This window comes from Amblyomma americanum, chromosome 1 (genome assembly GCF_052857255.1).
Source record: "Amblyomma americanum isolate KBUSLIRL-KWMA chromosome 1, ASM5285725v1, whole genome shotgun sequence".
NCBI classification, from domain to species: domain Eukaryota; kingdom Metazoa; phylum Arthropoda; class Arachnida; order Ixodida; family Ixodidae; genus Amblyomma; species Amblyomma americanum.
This window is the reverse complement of record NC_135497.1, coordinates 538,490,778-538,511,027: the sequence shown is the minus strand read 5'-3', so window position 1 is coordinate 538,511,027 and position 20,250 is coordinate 538,490,778. Positions and strand designations below refer to the sequence as shown.

The following is a 20,250-nucleotide window of genomic DNA, read 5'->3' as shown; positions in this document are numbered from 1 at the left end:
AAACTTTATATTAAGATCTATCCACGTGTACTAATTTTTGAAAACATTCTAATATAGTCTATTCGATTGGCATTTTATTTTGTTAATAATATTCGCTTTGCAGCCTAAAACTGATTTAGGTACAGCTTTAGTTATAATGAAATAAGCAGATTACAGCCACCCCCTCTATATGAAGGTTGTTTATTTTTAGAAAATCCAATATTAGAAAAAGGTAACCTGCTTTTAATTTTTTAGCCATGCGGTTATACTGGGGGCTACAGCGGGCTTGGAGTAAAAGGCAGAATTTTGTTATTTCTAAAATTGATTAGATAGCTTATGTGACATTTTAATTTTGATTTTAAGGGGACATGTTGCATTATTATAATTATAGATCTTCTTTTAAAGTAGACCCAAGAAAAACAAATTCACTGACAAATTTTTAGCTCACGTTACGAGCCAACCTTGTAGGCAGCTACAAATTGTAACTCAGCGACAGTGAGTGCCTCCGACGTAGATCACTTCGCCCTGCGCTTTTAATCACTGTTTTAGGAATAATATGCGCTAAATTAATGCTCAGAGGAAAAAGGAGTCGACAGGACAGAAGCGCCTGTCAACCGGACGGGAGAGAAGTCTGTTCTACTTCCTGTGAAGGTCAATTTATCAAGCAAGCCATGAAGAAAAGCACGCGAGTTCAACGGCATTTAAACTTTGTGCATGGCCTGTCTAGTTTTCCTGTCGTTTTGTCCAGTGACACTGCCTAATGTTCCTACTCTTCGGAAGCGTTGCTGTACTTGTGCGCTCGAAAAGACAATTGTCAAAGACGCTCTGAAAATGAAGCGTGGTATGAAATGCCAAAGTAACCAGAATTCTTTGGTAGTTGTAAGCGATTTATATCGCAATTTAGGTTGCATCTTCCGGCTTACTTTTTTTCTCATAACTTATAGTAGGAAATGACGCTCGCCCTAGATAGGCTTTGCCTGATATGCGTACCCCTCAGGGTTTTAATAGATTTTGCTGCGTATGTCTGTCTCGGTTCTTGTCCTAAGCTGTCGGCTACTAAAAAACCTGCATCGATGTGTTTTTGCATATTCCCATGACGTGTTAGTAGTATAGCAGAGCGCAGAAAACGTGCGCTGGTACAGTCTTGCTTTTTAGGTTGTGGTATGTACTTTTTTCTTTTAGAAACTATCCAAAATATCACAGCTACTTTCTGGAGCCGCTCGCTACTGAGAGCGGGTCTTGTGCTCTGGGTGACACAAGCACTTAACATTAAAAATAACACAGAAGAGCACGAGTGGGAAAGTCTCTATATTGGCGAACTTAAAAAGAGTTTTTAATAAAATCTGTTAAATCAATATGTTACCGTTAGCAGCATAAAGGCTAGATTTCATTTAACTTCCTATCGGTGATGATGACCGAAACCCACTCCATGCTTTTCACTGTTCGTGGCATTTGAGTCGTAAGGACCGCGCTAACACAGCGTGTTGTCAGTGGCCTTCCGTGCGGCCTTACAAAGCACAGCAGGCGGAGCCTCAATACCAATTTAGTTCCCCAAGTACCAATTTGTGGGGCTCCAAATGTGTACGTTGCTTACATGTTTCATAGGGTGTGCTGCCTAATCCAGCGCTGTCCCCTTCAGCTTCTGGGTCACATATTCCATCATTTTATTAACGCATGTCTTGCTGAACTTGGTTGCCGAAAGAAAGCGCAGGCGCCTAATAGCGCGTTTTATTTCGTTTGCTTGCTCATAATAGGTTATTCAGAGCCTGAAGATGAAGCAGCATCAAGCACTGGAAGGTAAGTTAGTACAAAGCATTCATTAAGGTGCACTTGAAAGTGGCTTTGCAACTTGCTTTCTCAGTGCAGTCAGTAGGCAGCCAGCCTGTAAAACGACCTTGCCTACAGTGACCCACGCCCTAAAACGTAATGAAGTCTTCATTGGACTGAGCTGATTAGTACCTTTGGAAGTAGTCTTTGCACGGACTTGCACTGGAACACCGCCAAATAATATTTTAGTTGGTTAGTTTATGGGAGTTTAGCGCCGCAAAGAAGCGCACGGTATGTCTTGAGGAAGGCGTAACCGGTGGGTGGCTACCACAGGGGTGGTGATTGCAGGTGACTCTTTTGGAGAGTAGCTGGCATTATGACTGCGTGTTTCAATATAATTTCCCTGCCGCTTTTTCCTGCTCGTGTTGCGGTGGCTTGTAGTGAGTGGAAGACTTATGGAGGGTGCAGGTGCTCTCTAAACCCAAATTAGTCTATATAGCACCCACGATGGAGTAGACTGTCTTTTGGCACACTCCCTAGAGAGGCAGAGAATGCTAGCCAAGCCTTGGGATAGATCTTGTTCGCCAAAAGTACGGAAAACTTACGGTTCGAAATGTAAAGAAATTTCCTCTTGATAACATTCGAATTTATAGCTGTTACGAAGAATTTAACCAAGGCTTTAACCTCAAGACATACGGGGCCTCATTTAAAAGCCGCCTCCCATTGCAAACTTCATCAGCTGATGTGCTCTGCATTGAGAATATGCCACCGTTGCCAAGAGTAAGCATTCCATATATTTTGCTATCAACATCTACTCCGGGCTTGGTTTGAATACCCTGCCCCTAAACGGGTGTGTGCGAGGGGACAGCTTCCTCCGCTTTGTCTCCCACGAAGGCTTATTCACGTTACGTTCCAGGTGGGTTGGTGCTCGGAGGCGCTTCTGGAGGCCAGAGCTGGGTTGATAGGTGGAGGAGTGTGAAGGTAGGCGTGGCTGGAGTTAGGCGCTTCTGTAGCGGTGAGAAGCAGGCTCTTCGCTTGGGCTGGAAGTTTTATAGTTGAACAGCCATCAGAACATCAATCGCGAAATTATTCTCAACAAGCTAGAATAGTGAGGAATAAGGGGCGCAAGACGCGTTATTATCATTGTATCTTTAAAACAGGCACCAATTTGTCTCAATAAACGAAACCAAATCGCAACCCAAAGAAATAATCTAAGATGCAGCTAAGGAAAGTATCCTCGGGCCGCTTCGTTTCAATCTTTACATTAGTGATATGGTGTCTATTTATCAACAAGAAACAATTCTAACGTGTGCAGGTCACACGCAAGATTTTCTTATCATCCCACAATTATGCACAATTAATGAGAATGGGAAATGAATTACTTGGTAGGCTATCTATTTAGTCAAAACAAGTTGCCTGCAGTATAACTGGAATCAAACTAAAGCTGCAATTTCTCGAACTCAAGATCAAGACGTTCCAGAACTACAGACTCTTATGTGCCAGTCTATGCTTATTGAGGTCCTGAACACAATTAAACGTCTTGTAGTAATCTTCTCTAGTGACTTACAATGCGCTCGCCACACAGACTGTCTTTTCTAACTAGCACAACAGTCGGTACGCGAAGTCGCAGTAGACATATTTTACCTACTTCCTTTAAAATACCACTATAGCATGCCTTATATTTCTCACACAATAATTGCGGTCAATTAGTATGGGACACAACAGCACAATCAATACTTAACAACATATTAGTCATGCAGAAAAGTGTGCTGCATATTATTGCCCATGCATCCTACACTGAACACAGAGACGTTCTCTTCGATTCGAAAAGTGCCACGCAAGAAAAATCCTCGACCTTTACGCATATACACTACAGCGGCCATCTTCCTTCAGTAAATATAAACATGATTTTACATTAGAAATTGACAATTTACTTTATAATGTACCGGCCTACAGTGCACGCCGCACAGAAATGTGGAACGCTATTAGACATAGGAGAAATTACAGCAGACGAATCCTTGAGAATAATTTACTGATGTTAATAAATTGTTTAAATGAAATAGACATTGACGTCCGAAATACGAACCATTCAGAATTGAAGGCTTTCCTGCATGCCTATACTCAAGTATGACTGTATGAAACCTAATCTATTTGCTCTTAATTTTTTTGCATATGTTTGTTAACGTTTATGGGAGTTTAACATCCCAAAGCGACCCAGGCGATGAGGGACGGCGTAGTGAAGGGCTCCGGTAAATTCGACCATCCGGGCTTGCTTAACCTGCACTGACATCGCACAGTGCACGAGCCTTTAGAATTTCGCCTGCATCGAAATTCAGTCACCATGGCCGAGATCGCACCGGCGTTTTTTGGGGTGAGCAGCCGACTGCCATAACAACTAAGCTACCGCAGCGGCTTTATATAAGATTTTATTATTTGCTTCTAGAAGAAGCAAATGGTGCAAATATTATCTTCATTGTTTGCATATTAAACTTGCTATTATCTCGACCTGAAACTGGTTTGTGAAAAAATTCACGGTATACTTGGTATGCCACGCTTTTCCAAGCTGCTGCATGTAAACGGGCTCGAGGGCCTTCCAAAGAGCTTACAAAAAGCTTTTATATCGGCCTCCTTCATTATTTGTCGCGGCAACCTCTGAGGTAAATTTATCAGCATACAAAACCCTTGATAGACCAATACTCGAACATAGGAGCATAATGTTGAATTCATACGAAATATATCTTACTGATAAACTTGACACAATTCAGAACTCAGCTCTCCGGTACGAGAGTATAATCTCGTTATTCCCGCCATGACAGGCTGACTGCTCAGCCCAGCCAAGTAAACATACCGACCCTTGAAAGTAGCCGACGCATTGCATCAACGAAATTCTTCCTTCTTCTTTGCAGCAACCCTATAAACACAAATAGAGATGGATGCCTGAAACCACCCTTCCATCGTTCCAATAAATCAAATCAGGCATTGTGCATTCGGCCCACTGCGGTAAATTGTAATACATTCAAATATTCTTACTTTCCACTAACCAGTGAATTATAGAATGTGCTTCCGCATGACTGTGTGAATAGCACATCGGTCGATGTGTTCGCCGACAAAACTGAACTTTTATTTTAGACGTGAAATATTCCCGTTACCTTTGCTCCTGTTCCCTGGTATTGTATGCAGATTGCTATTAGTTCTGAATTTCTGCGATTTTTGAATTATTGACTTTCTGCGCATGCATTTACGTAAATCCACTCCTGTATAAGCCTGTACTGGCGTACAGTATGACTTAAAAAACAAATAAATAAATAAATAAATAAATAAAAATATTACCGAGTAGGGAGCAGAGTAATGGGGCTTTCGTAGCACTAACTAGGCTCTTTCTACACTAATCTAAACTTGACACCGATGAACAGAAGGTTGCGGCGCCTCGCCGAAAAAACGGCCAAAGAATATGGCTAATAGTTTCTTGGAGCTCTGGCGGCAAGAACTTTGTTCGTAACCAGCCTCGCGCGCACGCTATTTGCATTCCAACAGAAAGTGATGTGGACAAGGTTGCATAAATGTGTGCACTTTCCCAGTGTGAGTGCAGGTTGGTTCCCCAAGAAAGTGTTTTATCATACCATAAAGTGTTTCATTATTTAGTTTACACTGACAAATTGTTTTTAGCAAATAGAATTTCCATATATCATTTGAACACACGAAGCCTGACGAATGGACTAGAACAGGTTGATGGCCCCTTTTCCCAGGTGAATTGTCAGTTCGGTTTTCTAGCGTTTCCGCAGACCTGGTTCACCAACAGTGCAGATGTCCACTATTTAGCAGGCTACAGACATAATTCTTTTTATAGCGCACACAAGCCTGATGGAGTCGTGTCTATCTACATCCGGAATGGTTGTTTCTTTTATTGCCAAACTGATCTCTTAAGAGTGCGTGATGATTTTGAGTCTGTAGCGATCAAACATAAGAAAGTTGAAATTGTTGCTCTATACCGACCCCCCGAGGGCATCTTTAGAAGCTTTTTTAATTACATTGATTGCGTCCTACATTAGTACACGTACACAGAAAACGTATAGAAATTTTAGGGGATTTTATTAACGATTGTATCTCCAGTAATAATGCAAGCATTCAAATAGTGAGAGCCGTGCTTGCAAATGGCGGCAAAAATCTCATTCAAGAGCCCACAAGAATATCTTTAAATTCAGAAACAGTGATTGGCCTTTGTTTTGCCAATTTTCCAAACTTTTATACTTGCTGTGGGGCGCTCAGATCAGTTGTTAGGGATTATTTGCCAATATTTGCTTTATTTCCAAACCACAAACATGTCGAAACACAAGCCTGTACAAAACAGATGTATGGCAGGGAGAGCATAGCAGTCAGGGCGTAGGTTTTTTCCTTTCATTACTTGAAAATTTCCAACGGACCAGTGTTTATGCTTAGCCAATTTCTTCTTGTCATTATGAGGATCTTATTGCCAAGGTACAAGCCAATATTATAGCCGCTTTTACAGAGATCTCTATCACTAAGCATAAAAAGGCAAGGAAGCCATGGATTTAAACTGAGCTCTATAAGCGTATAAAACGCAATGATTTCTTATTTAACCAGTTTTTACGAACAAGAGACATATAGATATTACAAGATTTCAAGAAACATCGAAAGAGATTTATTAGGAACCTAAAGAAAGCCAAATCTTAATAGTGCGAACGTAGATTTGATAACTCCTTGAGTAACCGTCAGAATGCTTGGCAAACGTTTCGTCAGCTGACAGGAAATAACGCTATAGCTACGCCACGAGAGTTCGAAGTAGAAGAACGAGAGTTAGAAGAACGTGCGCCATGTATCATGTGCATTACCTGCGACTTTGAAATTCTCTGGGTAATTCTTGAGCGGTCGTAGTTCATGCGTCTGAAACGAAGGTTACTATGTTGTGCTACCGTTCTTTCGTTTTAGAAGCAACTGAAAAGCTTTTGCCGACAAGTCGCCCTGAAATGCTAGCTCTAGTCTTTAGAGTCCATCCTAAAGTAACCTACAGCGAAACATCTGAAGAATGGATAGTGGACAAAATTCTTTGAAGGTATTGGTGAGCGCTACCAAAATACGGAAAGGGACGAACACACAAGACAAGCGCTTTCTAACAACTGTTTATTATCTGAAGGAGCATGCCTATATACACATATTAACGTCAAGTCATACACAGAAGAGGGAAGAGCACACGACGCTGACAAGAGCGATATGAAGGAAAAATATATAATAATAAAAGGAGGCATAAGTATTGGATCTTGTTTGGCACCTGTGCTGTCCGACATTTTTTTGGCACAGGGCAATCGGAAGATATCGAGGATACTAAATACGCACAATATTTTAGCTTGCTTTAGGTACGTTGATGATTACCTGTTTTGCCTTCCCAACAGCCTAACCGACTCCATAAACGTGGAAGTTATTCTTAATGAATGGAAGAGTGTTTTTCCTGGCCTTGAGTTCACATCTGAAACCCCACAGGGCAGCCAGATTAGATTCCTAGACCTGCTGGGGACTTGCAGCGACAACCACACTTGCTGGGCAGAAAAACCACTGTTGCGATTTGATTCTGGTCATTCTAAAATTGTTAAACGAGTTGTAGCAACTTCTTGCCTAAAACTAGCTATAAAAAAATCATGCCCCCACTCGATTAGTCACAGCATTGTTGAACAGGTTTCCCGATTAAGGGCTTGTGGCTATCCTGAGCAGTTACTTGGCGGCATTGCAGAATGCTTAGTAAGGGAAGTTACTAGGTCCGATAAGAATAAAAAGCCGAGCTATGAAGGACGCCCCGTTGTGATGCCATACATTCACAACATCTCCCACAGAATAAGGAAGACAGCGAACAAGTACGGAGTTGAGGTTAATAATAATAATAATAATAATAATAATGGTTTATTTATTTGCGCCTAATGAATACATGGCGCGGGAGACCCGCAGTAAAAGCTGTCACAAGCGACAGCTTGACAAGCTCATTGGAATGTGCAAAAAGGCCAACGAGAATAAAGACCACAAAAAGAAACCTGGGTGCAACGCCAAACACGACATCACCTATCGAGAGTGTGAAGAAAACGTCATTTACAGCATTCCACTTAGCTGTCAACGAACCTACGTAGGGCAAACGGGTAGATGCCTGAACAAGAGGCTCAGAGAGCACGAAAGATTATGCGAGCAAGTAGCGAAATCAGGAAACCTGGCACCACATTGCGCACACTGCAAATGCACCCCGATGCTAAACAACACCAAGGTATTAGGTCGGGCCAGAAACAGACGGGAACGCGAAATTATCGAAGCTTTCGCTATGCACGTTGCTCCAGATAATCAATGCATCAGCTCCCCTTCGGTGATGCTAGGGAGAACCGAATTAAACTACCTCAGGAATAGCAATCTTCGGCTGTTGTAAAGGCACGTGTTGATATTTTATTATTATATATTTTTCCTTCATATCGCTCTTGTCAGCGTCGTGTGCTCTTCCCTCTTCTGTGTATGACTTGACGTTAATATGTGTATATAGGCATGCTCCTTCAGATAATAAACAGTTGTTAGAAAGCGCTTGTCTTGTGTGTTCGTCCCTTTCCGTATTTTGGTAGCGCTCACCAATACCTTCAAGGATGCATTTCCAACTAGCCCCAGTTGTAGTTCTTTTGACAAAATTCTATAATTGGGCTATGCTCTCTAGTCTAGAGTCTCTTTAAATGCTCCTAATACGGCATTAGGCTCCGTATGAAGGCTTATACTGTAACCCTTGTTTAGTCGAGTTCTTCAACCATATCTGCAATAATTTAAGGCATGAATGTATCGATGTTCTTGGAGGCATTTCCTACGCAAAACATTTAATCCACTCCCCAGCATCGGCCTTGGGGGCCGGTATTTGTGGTCTTCTGTAGACAACTCTCCGTTTCTCAGCGCGTATCAAGTGCTCATGGTCACAATTATGTATAGCACATCGTACTCCTTGTCCTTGTGATATGAAAAGGCTTGGACGAAATCAAACGAGTATGTGTGTGCAGAGACGCCGCAGCAGTCCTCGGCACCATGAATAAAACCCGATGCGGCACCTTCTGCATTCACCACCTCAAGGATTGAAATATCACACGGAAACCAGACTTAGTAAAGGCGTTTGAATCTTCGCTTGTTCAAGGAGCGGAAAAGGTGCTTGTCACTTATCTTTTTAGCATAAAAATGGAAGGATGAACTTATGGGTTGATATCGTGAACACTGCCTAAGCATGGAAGAGCGCATGTTTATATATTGGTAAGTCTGGTTTGTATGGAGTGTGTTTTTGCTGAGCTCTCCTTGCAAATTGCATTGAGGTGAGAGACAAGCGATTTTTGATCATCACTGGCGAAATTCGAAACACGCAGGCTGGGGTAATCATCAGAGCATCGGGGCCATGGTCACGCCTGGTCTCGCTTCCGTCCCGGCTGCAGCGCCCCTCAGTGCTGCACACGGCGTGGTCCACAGCCAGTTTGAAACACCATTGGGTGAGCAAATATGCATTTAAAGCATGACGCCCTTCGCTGACGCTTGAAATTATGGAAAATAAAAATGGTATTTAAGCACTATTAACAGCGCACTATCGTGTCACTAAAATTGTTATACTTTTTCGCAGTAAATATCTGAAAGTATATATACTATGAACCGTCTGCAGATAACGAGAATGGTCTCCTATTTGGAAGAAATGAATGAAACATGACCGTTATTTCGTTTCAAGTTTTATTCATCGAATATGCAGCAACGTTCGTTAAACAATGCGTGTTGCAGCCAGATAACCCTATGTGAGACTGCAGGTAGAGCCTCCTAGCAATAAGCAGATTACAAGGTGATACAGAATGCAGCAAACAGTGATAATATTGGCATATTGTATCAATTTTTTACTAACAGTAGCAAGCTAGTAGCCAAATGCAGCGAAGAAACACGCTGTTTAAGTAGTTTATCAGGTATCAGTCAATATCGTCATGAAACGCTGTGTAATGCGAGTCTAAAATGAATTTAAGGCAATGATTTTTTAATTTCAAAATGCTAAGGATTCCACGGCTATTTGCCAGAAAACTTCATAGTAAATTTGCCATATTTTGTTTCTAGCTTCTTTTAAGAAAATTATAGCGCTTAAAAAATATCGTTATATTTATTATTGTGGTCAGCAATGTAAAAGATCTGATCCGTAATATTGCGATTTTTTCATGGGTACATGCTAACCGATAGCTCGAAAAGGAAAGGCTGACAGAAGGATAGGGTATTTAGCCAAGTGAGACAGTAACCGGATAAATGTAATTAGTCTAACTGATTGTTTTTAAAGGCGCTGAATGTGTTCTAAATATGTATAGTATGATTACCCCAGGAAGACAAGCAGTATGAGAGATGACTTTGTGTATTAGCAAAGCACATTGATAATATAAATTGTGGATGAATTCGGCGGCTTGTTTTTATTTAGTTGCGATGACCAAACGAAATTCAGATTCAATTCATAGCGTTATCTATAACTATACCACGAAAAGTGGCTGTGTCACAAGGTGGCAGAAAGTTCACGTTAAGAAGAACCGATGCAGATATCAGAAGTGCAATCTGAGGTGAATGGAATACAATGACATTCTTTTTGGTGAGTTAATAGGTAGGAGGTTAATACTGCGCCGCAATAAAATGCTAAGCGTTAAGCGGTTATTGAAGTACAGTCAGAAATTTTTCAGATGTGAAAATGGTGGTTTCTGCATACAGAATAGAGTTAACGCGACTCAGCGAGCTGGGCAGATTATGAGTGTATGGCTGGAAACAGTAACGGGCCCAAATTTCATCCTGTAGGATTTCTCACGGTTACAGGTTTCGCAGGTGAATCGGTATTGTTTACTCGAACAATTCGATACCGATTAGAGAAATGGCTTTCAAGTTGTAAAAACGCAACACGGATTTCTAGTCAGGTTTTTTGTGGAGGAGGATGCAGTAGTTTATCGTCTCAAAAGCCGTGATGAGATCCATAAATATTGCTCCGACGGGAAGACCATTGTCAATGGCATCCTTAAATTTTTTCAGCGTAAGACACCAAAGCGTTTTTACAAAAAAGTTCTTAACGAAAACCGAATGGGGGCGTTGAAAGTACCATGAATTTTGACAGATATTCTGTGAGCGGCTAAGGGATTCGTTTTGAACAATTTTGCTCAATAAGACAGACAACAAAGCGAATGGCAGTTAGTGGTAAATTTGCAGTCACCTATATTAAATGGTGAAGTAATTTTGGCAACCTTTAAAACATAAGGAAATACGCCAGAACAAATTTTTTTTTCGTATTTTTAGATACCAGAATATGTGAGAGCTCTTTTGCCTCAAGTATAAATTTAAAAGAATGGACAGAACCTAAAATTGGCCCTGTTGTTTTGAGGAGAAAATTTACATTTTGCCTTCGTCAGAACATGTGAGACGCAAGTAAAACAAAAATTCACAAAGGGCATGTTAGACAATGATGGCTGCTTAGGGAGGTATGCAGAAGAATCTGTTTGGCCACTGCAAGCGTTAGAAATGTCATTAGGATCAGTGTGTAAGCACATGTGGTCAGTTTTTCTGCAAATTAACTTAAATTTTTGGTACTATACAAGTGAACCATCCAGCATATCGGTTTTGGACTTAATGCCTTACAATCTAAAATTATATATGTACAAAAATTCATCATATGTAATTCACTAGCTTGAGGTAAATTTATTCTCCCTTGAAGAAAAGAAACAAGTTCCTTTTGCTATATCTTTGATTGCCCATTGCTAACTGTTTAAATTTTTTTAGCTAGAATAAATTTCCAACAATGAAAATTTAGGCGAAGAATATTAGAGAATTAGTATAGCGTATGAGCGCTTACGTACGTTATACGCAAGTATTTAGCGATAGGTTACACTGGAAATCGCATGAACACTTTGTTTACCGTATGTCAAACCGAACGCAACGATAGCGCTGGCCGCCGTGGCGCCATGTGGTGATAGAATGCGAAAATATTTTGTGACACATTTTTCACACTTAGCCAAGGTTATCCAAGTGGTAGCGCGCAGATAGACAGCTGATAACCAGTTCACTCGAGTCAGGGCCTAATTTATTTTAGGTTTTTTGACCAAGCATGGTTTTAAAAACGTCATGTTGAGGTCTTTCGGACCCTTCTGCCTACCGCCGAAACGATTTCGACTGGCCAGGCTATGAGTGCTTTGTAAAACTCCAAGCCAAGCCAATCCACAGTCGGTGGTTTCTTGTTAGGGGTAATAACGGCGGAATCGTTACATTGAATCCACAATTGGGCATGTTTATCTCTGATTCGTTATGCTGCTGGCGAGAACAGGCAAAGCGAAAATCACTTTGGCTATTTAAAGGCAATTAATATGCCTAAAAACTCAATAACACTGAAGAATTCCCTCCGAAGCGGGAGACGTGGGCGCCACCATCTCGACAACGCTATTTCTCCTAACGTACGCAAGAGCACGCACGCGAAATTCGAGAAACAGCGTACGTAACGCGCACGTACGTTAAACCTTCATTTGGAATAGCGTTTGGCGCGTGTGCAGTACGAAACACGCTATTTGATAGCGTACGCAATGCCTTTGAGTATGTCAGCGTACTCTATACTGAAGCTCTCCAATATCGCCTAGAAACAGGTACAGTACGAGATAACGTATAGGCTTAACAACCGGGACTTGTTTGTGTTATGCCATTCTTGATTCTTGTGTAGGTTTCATTCTTGTGTAGGTTGAGAGCTTTAAATGGCTCGAAGGAAATAGAGGCGGCAGATATAATAATTTATCAAGTGGAACTGCCCATGGCTTATTCCTACGTAGCATTTTTTCACGCGTTGCGGTGTACTGCAAACCTCTGCACTAAAGCATCAGATATTTTGTGCGATTGAAAGCGTCTCGTTTAATTCGTCAATTGTTTAATTTTAATCGCAAATGACGCATATTTCTGCTCCATAAACGAGCTTGCGACTCTTTATTACCTGAGCTCTCATCACGGGATATTTGTACATTGAACGACCTCCAAGACAGCAGGAGTTCACCAGCAATCTCATCACGCCACGTGGCGAGGTTAGATCTCGTAACTTATAGAAAAATGGCGGCTTCTTCATTCGATCTGATTCGGGCTCTTGAAGTGGACAAGTGTCAGTGTTGTAACTAAATATAACAATTAAGTGTGCCATACATCGCAGTTAAGTTATGGCTGATATAGCGAGGACTGAGCTTTTGACGTGAGACTACTCTTCGGGTAACAAAACCAAAACGCCGTAACAGATGAATGTCAGCTATAAGTTTTTTTAAACGCACGTGGGCGAACTGCACTTCTTGCGTGTGTACCAATGTATTTGGATCACTTCTAAAAAGGAACCGCTAACGAAATATTACGTTTCCATGCTCTTTAGCTTGCGTGTTTTTCCTTACTTTGAATTTTCCGTATATTTCTTCATTCCACTTCCGCCTATCGAAGTGAAGTGGCTCCGCCTTGCGTGCTGCATTCTTTGGAAATGTGCGTGTGGGTAGTCCGATGCCACCTGTTGGTGGTGAGATCATAGAAGAGACATGCTTTGAGAACCGAAAATAGCTCACTTTACACGAATATCGGGACTGCTGCATGCCAGCTTGGGATAGCGTACCTTGGATGGAATGTTCAAGGCGCCCCACACTGGCCATGGAATCTGTTAATTTCCGCACTTGAGAGTTCTTCAAGGCTTTTAAAAGAGTGATGCCTCACCATGGTGTTCTGAAGGGGGCCACATTTTTCTGGTTTTGTTTTCGACTGAAACGTTTTTTTCAACAGCGGTGCAAGAATTGATTTAAACGGGATGCGTATGTACACATTTTGAGACCATTATGCTGCACTTAATGGAAGGATTGGCAGTTAAAACCGATATTTTAAGGCGTTCAACGATCATGAAATATTTATATTTGTCTGCTTTTGCCAGAGATAGTTGTATTTACAGACACTCCAGCCAAGACCTTTTAACTGTTTCATTTGCTCCGAAGCATCCTGCTGACTCCTAGCTATTCGGCAACATTCTTTCCACTCAGTTTCTCGACTATCTCTCTTGAAGAAAAATATTTCCCAGTGCTTCAAGCTGGATAGGAGCCATCGTCAGAGCACCTCCGTGAAAGTGGAGGGCCCAATATTTTGTGCCCCGTGCGCTCAGCGCATGTGAATGGTATTTGTAGGGCTGAGGACCACGTCGGTTTGTACAGGTTAGGCAAGCGGACTGGTAACTTGGTACCAAGAGGAGAGCGCACAGTTTAGGAAACGAACGTACGTGTGCAGATTGAACGCCCACTCAGACAACAAATGGTAGGAAAGTAACGTGTAATGAGGAATTTGAATAATGCAAGTTACAAAAAGCTATTTAGAGAGGCATCCTTGTGGAAACATGGATTTTAATGAATTCTGATGGATTATGCGCACTATAACTCGTGAAGTCATAAAGGAGGCAACCTCTTGGAAAAGAAAAAAGGCGGCACCAACCACCTGAAAAAAGCTGTTAGGAATTGTTTGGATGAACGACGCAAAACTTCCACATTTCGTAAAGGTTGAACGATGTAGCTTCTGGAAAATGTAAAATCAAAATAAGAAAATATAGGGTACCTCGGATTATTCGACACCTATTTTTAGTTCATAAGCCACGTAAGGTACCTCGGCGCTGTTGTGCAGGTAGAATTGGTGGCAAGGCGGACAATATTCACAAAATAATGTCTATTTCAAAGCCGCACAATTGGCTAACAGAAACAATTCAATTTTCTAAATTTTTTGTTGTAGGGTGCTAGTTTCGATTCACAATTTGAGCCTTTCACAACATAATGAGCTCAGTTTTTAAATATCGGACCGCTCATTGTGGTGCGAGATCGCAACGTGCGAACATACTTCATGCAACTTGTAAGGTTTGCTTTCTGTTCTGAAATATTTATTACGTGTTGCTCGATTTTTAATGCAATAAATACTTGTGCATTTTATGTGTTTTATGACGCAGAAGGTCTTGATATTGTACCTGTGACAACAACAAGTGCAACGGCTCCATTTGCTGATGCACTATAAGCTAGAAATGAAACGCGAACAAGGCAACTATGAAGCGAACATAAAAACACAAACATATTCGCTCCTAGAGAGGATATAAAAAGGAGGGTAATTACAGTTCTAAAGAAGAATCTTCGCACCTAGTAAACGAAATTGTCCTCCACTGGTATTAAAATTACCAAAGCTAAAATCTCATTTTGCGCTTAGAGTTTCAGTGCTCATTTTAGCGTTTTATTTAGTGAGTGTACAATATATATCTCCCGCTTCGCTTTTTTATCCTGCAGTTTTAAGTTATGGGCTGGCTATCAATATCGGCGGCTTAGAATTTCGCAGTGAAATAGTTTTCCCTAGAACTATATATTGCGTATTCCATATTCGCCATTTTTCTTTTAAGTCACACCTTCCTTTTCGTGCAATCTACCTGCACACACCGCATCCGCGTGTGTTTTATGGGTTCTGAATAAAAAATTGTTATCGAGAAATTTCACACACTCGGCATACAATAAAAGATGCTTATTGTGCAGATTCAGGGCAAACTAAACTGCACCATCAATCACTGAAATTTTGGGATACGCGAAACAATATATAGGCCATTAATTTCTAGATATAAGTTGTCCGGACTCAAAAGGATTGAAGAAAGCAGAGACTAGATAAACAGCAATTTGAATTAGACGGGTCGATGCGTTGAATCACATTGGAAAATAATAGATGTGCTATTCAGGAGAAACGGTGGGGTGGCGTTTTAAAATGGACACTCAGCAAATAATGCATGGCTAAATGGCCGAACTGGCGTCCACTGCGAAGCGCTGTCGTTTACTGTAGGCGTTAACGGATTCAGTACCTCCACCAAATATGTAGCGGGAAGAATATATTTACAAGTATTTGCAGCTAGAAAGATAACGGCTGCCAGGGTAGCTTCTTCTTCTTCTTCTCCTCAAGTAATATGGCACATACCGACGTGGGGGGGATTGGCCAAGGTTTAGAGTAGAATGCCAATGAAGCATTTGCGCGGGGAAGGAAACGTCAGAAGACTGAATCAAGATAAAAAAAGTTGGAAAAATAAAATGAATTTAAGAGGTATGAGTCATCCGGAATAGAATCAATCTAGCCTTTTTTGGACATGCGAAAGAATTTTGTATATAGCTAACAAGATAATCGATTAGTTGCACTTATGTAATCGTGAAGGTAGCCGCATACACTGCTTAACGGGAATCCCTTGGCGCTCGCACCGAACGATAGAAGAACTGTAAGAGACAGAGGCAGTCCTAGTCTCGAAAAAGGAACTTCCAGATATTGCTTTCTCTGAACCGCGAACCGCCGGCAAGAGAGGAGAAAATGATCGATTGATTCAACTTGCCCACATGATACACAAAGGTTTGTCGCAGCGAACCCGCACCTGCATAAGTACAAGTTTAAGTGAGGGATTCTACATCGCAGGAGCGTCATGGAGACTTCACAAAGCCTTGACTTACACCACCAAATATTCCATGGGTACCCTAGGTGTTGAAAGTCCACGGTATTGAGCAACGGATCACTCAAAGTGGCTGAAATATGTTGGAACCGCTGGAAACGTGAAGCTGCTAACAGAATGAGGTGAGGGACGGGATATATTACAGGTGCGCTGAGAGCTGACCTTGCCAATAAATAAGCCACCTCGTTAAAATAGACGCCTGAATGTCCAGGTACCCAGACCAAACGGATCTCGCGCACTGTGCTCGGAACAAAAACCCTAAGTGAACTAGCCAAGAAAGATTTTTCCGAATTTTGGAGAGAGACAATAACTGAAAGGCAGTCTGTAAGAATAAGAACCCGTGCGACATGTCTGGGAATTTTGAGAAGAGCCAAACCAATGGCCAAAAACTCTACGAAGAATATAGGAGTATAATCAGGGATACGAACGGAGTAGCTCCAAGCTAGATCCTGCGAATATATGCCAATCGCCGCCTTCTCACAGCTGCCGGAGGCATCAGTGGAGAGAACAGTATGATGTGAAAAATTCTGTAGGTGTTCAGAAAGAAGACCATTTAGGGTATGTGCGGGCATATGCTTCGCATGGGATGGGAAAATAAAGTCGTAATAGAAGACGGGATCAGCCTGCGTGTCAGCAACTCGTTGCAAGGAGATCAGATCAACCTTAAGCGGAGCTAACAGATTCTGCGTGAACCTAACTTGCGGAAGCTGATAACGTGGCCAGTGATTAGTCAAAAAAAGGTGTGGTTGGAATACAAAAATTGGAATACTAACGCCTGGGGCCGGGTCAAAAGTCTTGAGGAAAGTACGCACTGTTAGAAGTTGGAAGCGGGAATAGAGGTTGGGGATACGGGCTTCCAGATAAAGGACAGCGTTGGAAGCTGATTTTGGGAGCCCGAGGCATAGCCGTAGGGCACGCCTTTCCAGTAAGGCTAATGGCTGCAGCTTGTATTTCGAGCTACCAGAGAACAAGGGGCAACCAAATTCCAGAATAGGTCTCATATAAGCCTTATACAGCAACAGTAGCGTGTCACGATGCATGCCAAACTTTTTATTGCCAACTCGGGTCAAACGGCCCAGTGCACGTTCCCCTTTAATAACATTATTCTTCATATGGTGTCGCCAGTCCAAATTTTGGTCATAAGTAACACCTAGGTACTTAAACGACTCCACCTGCGGAATTGGAGTGGAGCGGTAGGCTAGCGAGATGTACATAGGAGCGTCGGGTGGAAATACCAGCACGCCACATTTTCTGACATTAAGTGATAAATTGATTTGGTCCAACCCGACTTCAAGAGCATTCAGATATGCCTGCAAATACCCGTAGAGCACATGAATATCCTTTGCTGATGCGAAAAAAGCCTTATCATCTGCGTATACATAAACTGTAACGTTAGGATGAATGGGGATGTCCTGAACTAATATGTTGAAAAGCAGCGGAGAAAGAAGAGAGCCTTGCGGCACACCTCTTGATTGACCATAGGTATTAGAACAAAAAGATCCGCCTGTACAGAAGAAAAATCTATCTTTTAGAAATTCACAAATCCAGGCGTAGAGCTGCAAGCAACGACGAGCGGACCAAGAGAGCTCTTCGCCGTCGTCTTCAACCCGTGGCATGCGGGAATATTCATCGTCGTTGTCATCTGCCCGCCACTGTAGTTAGGCGGTTAGATTCGGGCAGTCTTAGCCGGAAAGGGGCGGAGGGAATTATTCATAAACATTTATTATTAATTATTCTTTAAACATGGGCTGAGAACTGAAAATATTGTTAAAAGCATTTGAAAAATAAGAGTGTTTTTCAAAGCCCAGCTAGATTTCGACAGAATAGACTGAATTTGATTTTCAAGGAAAAACAAGGCACAGCTCTTGTTAAATTCTTGAAACCAAATACAATATCATCGGTTATTCTCAGACTGTAAATGCAAGCAATAGAATCAAAGATGCAGGCATACTAAGAGCCGCAGAATGTTTCCGCACCGCTGCAGGCTATTAGATTATTCCTAGCCCATGATTCAGTAGTGTATAGAAATAGGGCGAAAAATAGCCCTCACTGAACTTCGGAGGTGTGCACGACAGCCGCTGCGGAGCACACTTAACGATGACGGCATCAGCACTACCTTCATCTGTGTGGTGCATTAGTATTCCTGAGTCTCACTCGAACTTTTGAGCGGCAGTTTGTTTCGTCCTTTCGTAATAGCACAAATTAGATTCAGTAACTCACCGTTTTTTATTTCACTCTACTTAAAAAGAATGGCCTTTCACTCTGGAAAACAGCGAAGATCGCACTTTTCGCACTTGCGGAAAAACAAGAACGGTTATTTGTTACTGTAAAATCTTTTGCATTTGTGTATTCCTTGGGCTTTTTTGGTGTTGTTTAGATTTTTCTAAAATCTTTTATTATTTTTCCGCCAGCCTTGTAAAACGGGCGCTGCGCTCCCACAATTCTTCAACTGCAACTTGACGGACTGGAGACCACCTGTAGTCAGATACAACTTAAGTCTGCATTGAAGCTCCGCCCGCATACAGGACCACCACACTGAATTCCTCCACGAGAGAAATGTAGTCCCTCATTAAAACTCTTCTTTGAACCTAAACAAAAAGTTGATTCTAGGAAAAAAATTGTAAGATCTAGAATTTTCATACTTAGTTTTTTTAATGTAGTCCAACATTAAAATGATTATTTTTTTAAATATTTGGCCAGTGGAGTAATAGGGTACGCCGCGGACCGAGGGCCAGTGTTATTAACTACTATTTTTTAAAATTGTATGATATTACCGTATTCTGGAAAACAAAGAATTTCGCAGAGGTGACCGAGTTAAAGTCCAAATAGTAACGGAAACCACAAGAAGCAGCCTGACAATGTTCACAAATTATTCAGGGAAGGATGCAAGTTATCACTGCTGCGAAACATGGTTTTTTGGAGTAGCACAGATAGAGTGTTATACGAGGAATAAACAAAGAAAAGGCAGTTTACAATGTTGAAATCATTAATACAAACAAAAGAAAACAATACTTATTCATTCTTACACATGCATTTCAAGAGCTTTATTAAAACCACAGGGCTTGAAAATGTCTCCCAGTAGGTTGAAAAGGTATGCGGGAAAAACTGTGCATTTAAGCCTCAGTCGTTAATAAATTTGATTCATGCAAAAGGCCTCCAGACTGGTGCGTTAGTCTTGACGATAACTGTTTGAGCATTTATGAATGAAGGGTCTTCAATTTATGTAAAGAGATTATGCGTAAACAATAAACCGGGCGCTTGTCTTCGTGATTCAAGCAGTGGGATTTTGTTGGTTTCCAATAGTTTTGTATTTCCCTCTAGCCTCCAGTTATCAAAGTGGGGTCGTTGTGCCGCACCCGATCGTCTGATTTAATGTACTATAACGAAATCCTAAAACGGTTCGTTGTGATTATTTAGAGACCCCATGCGGGCACTGTGTGCTTTAAATTTAGCGCAGATAATTCTGGTGTCATGGAAGTCAAGGGTAAACCAATAGTAACCTTCTCACAGCGCCAGGATTCATGGGAAACTACGAACAGACTGCCGGCACGATGGGGCAGCGCGACCATGTGATAGCGAAGCGCAGATCGCTACAGGAGTGCATAGGTCTCGAGTGCTCACAGGTACCTGCAAACATGGAGTGATGCAACGCTTCATTTTAAGAATGCGTTATTATGACAGAGGTTAAAGGAGCCGCCTTGGCTACAATTAAACCATAGCGCCGTTATGACATCAGCACTAGCTGCTCAAGGAAAAACCGCAAAGGAGGCAGCTGGTATAGGGAAAAATTGACTGGTAGTCATTTTAAAAAGCGTTGGAAGCACAAAGTTAAATGCACAGTGTATGGTGGCTGACGATTACTTGAGAATGGGGATGGCCAGATAACATTTCCGTACTTCTAAAAAATGCATCCATATATAGTAGGGGCTCTTGAAAGCCGATTTCATGCTCGTTCTCTGCTACTGCTATGAAGGCGGACTGCCAATTCTCGAGCCACGCTTCGT

General features: G+C 41.7%; 1 protein-coding gene across 1 annotated transcript in view; it reads left to right on the top strand.

The window, feature by feature from the left end:
- The window catches only part of LOC144107780 (uncharacterized), an 85,642-nt gene that overhangs the window by 63,206 nt on the left and 2,186 nt on the right, over positions 1–20,250 (top strand). Inside the window, exons 8-9 of the mRNA XM_077640962.1 lie at positions 1,734–1,776; positions 9,126–9,245. Of these exons, the coding sequence (XP_077497088.1) occupies positions 1,734–1,776; positions 9,126–9,245 (163 nt within the window). The remainder of the gene's footprint in view (positions 1–1,733; positions 1,777–9,125; positions 9,246–20,250) is intronic.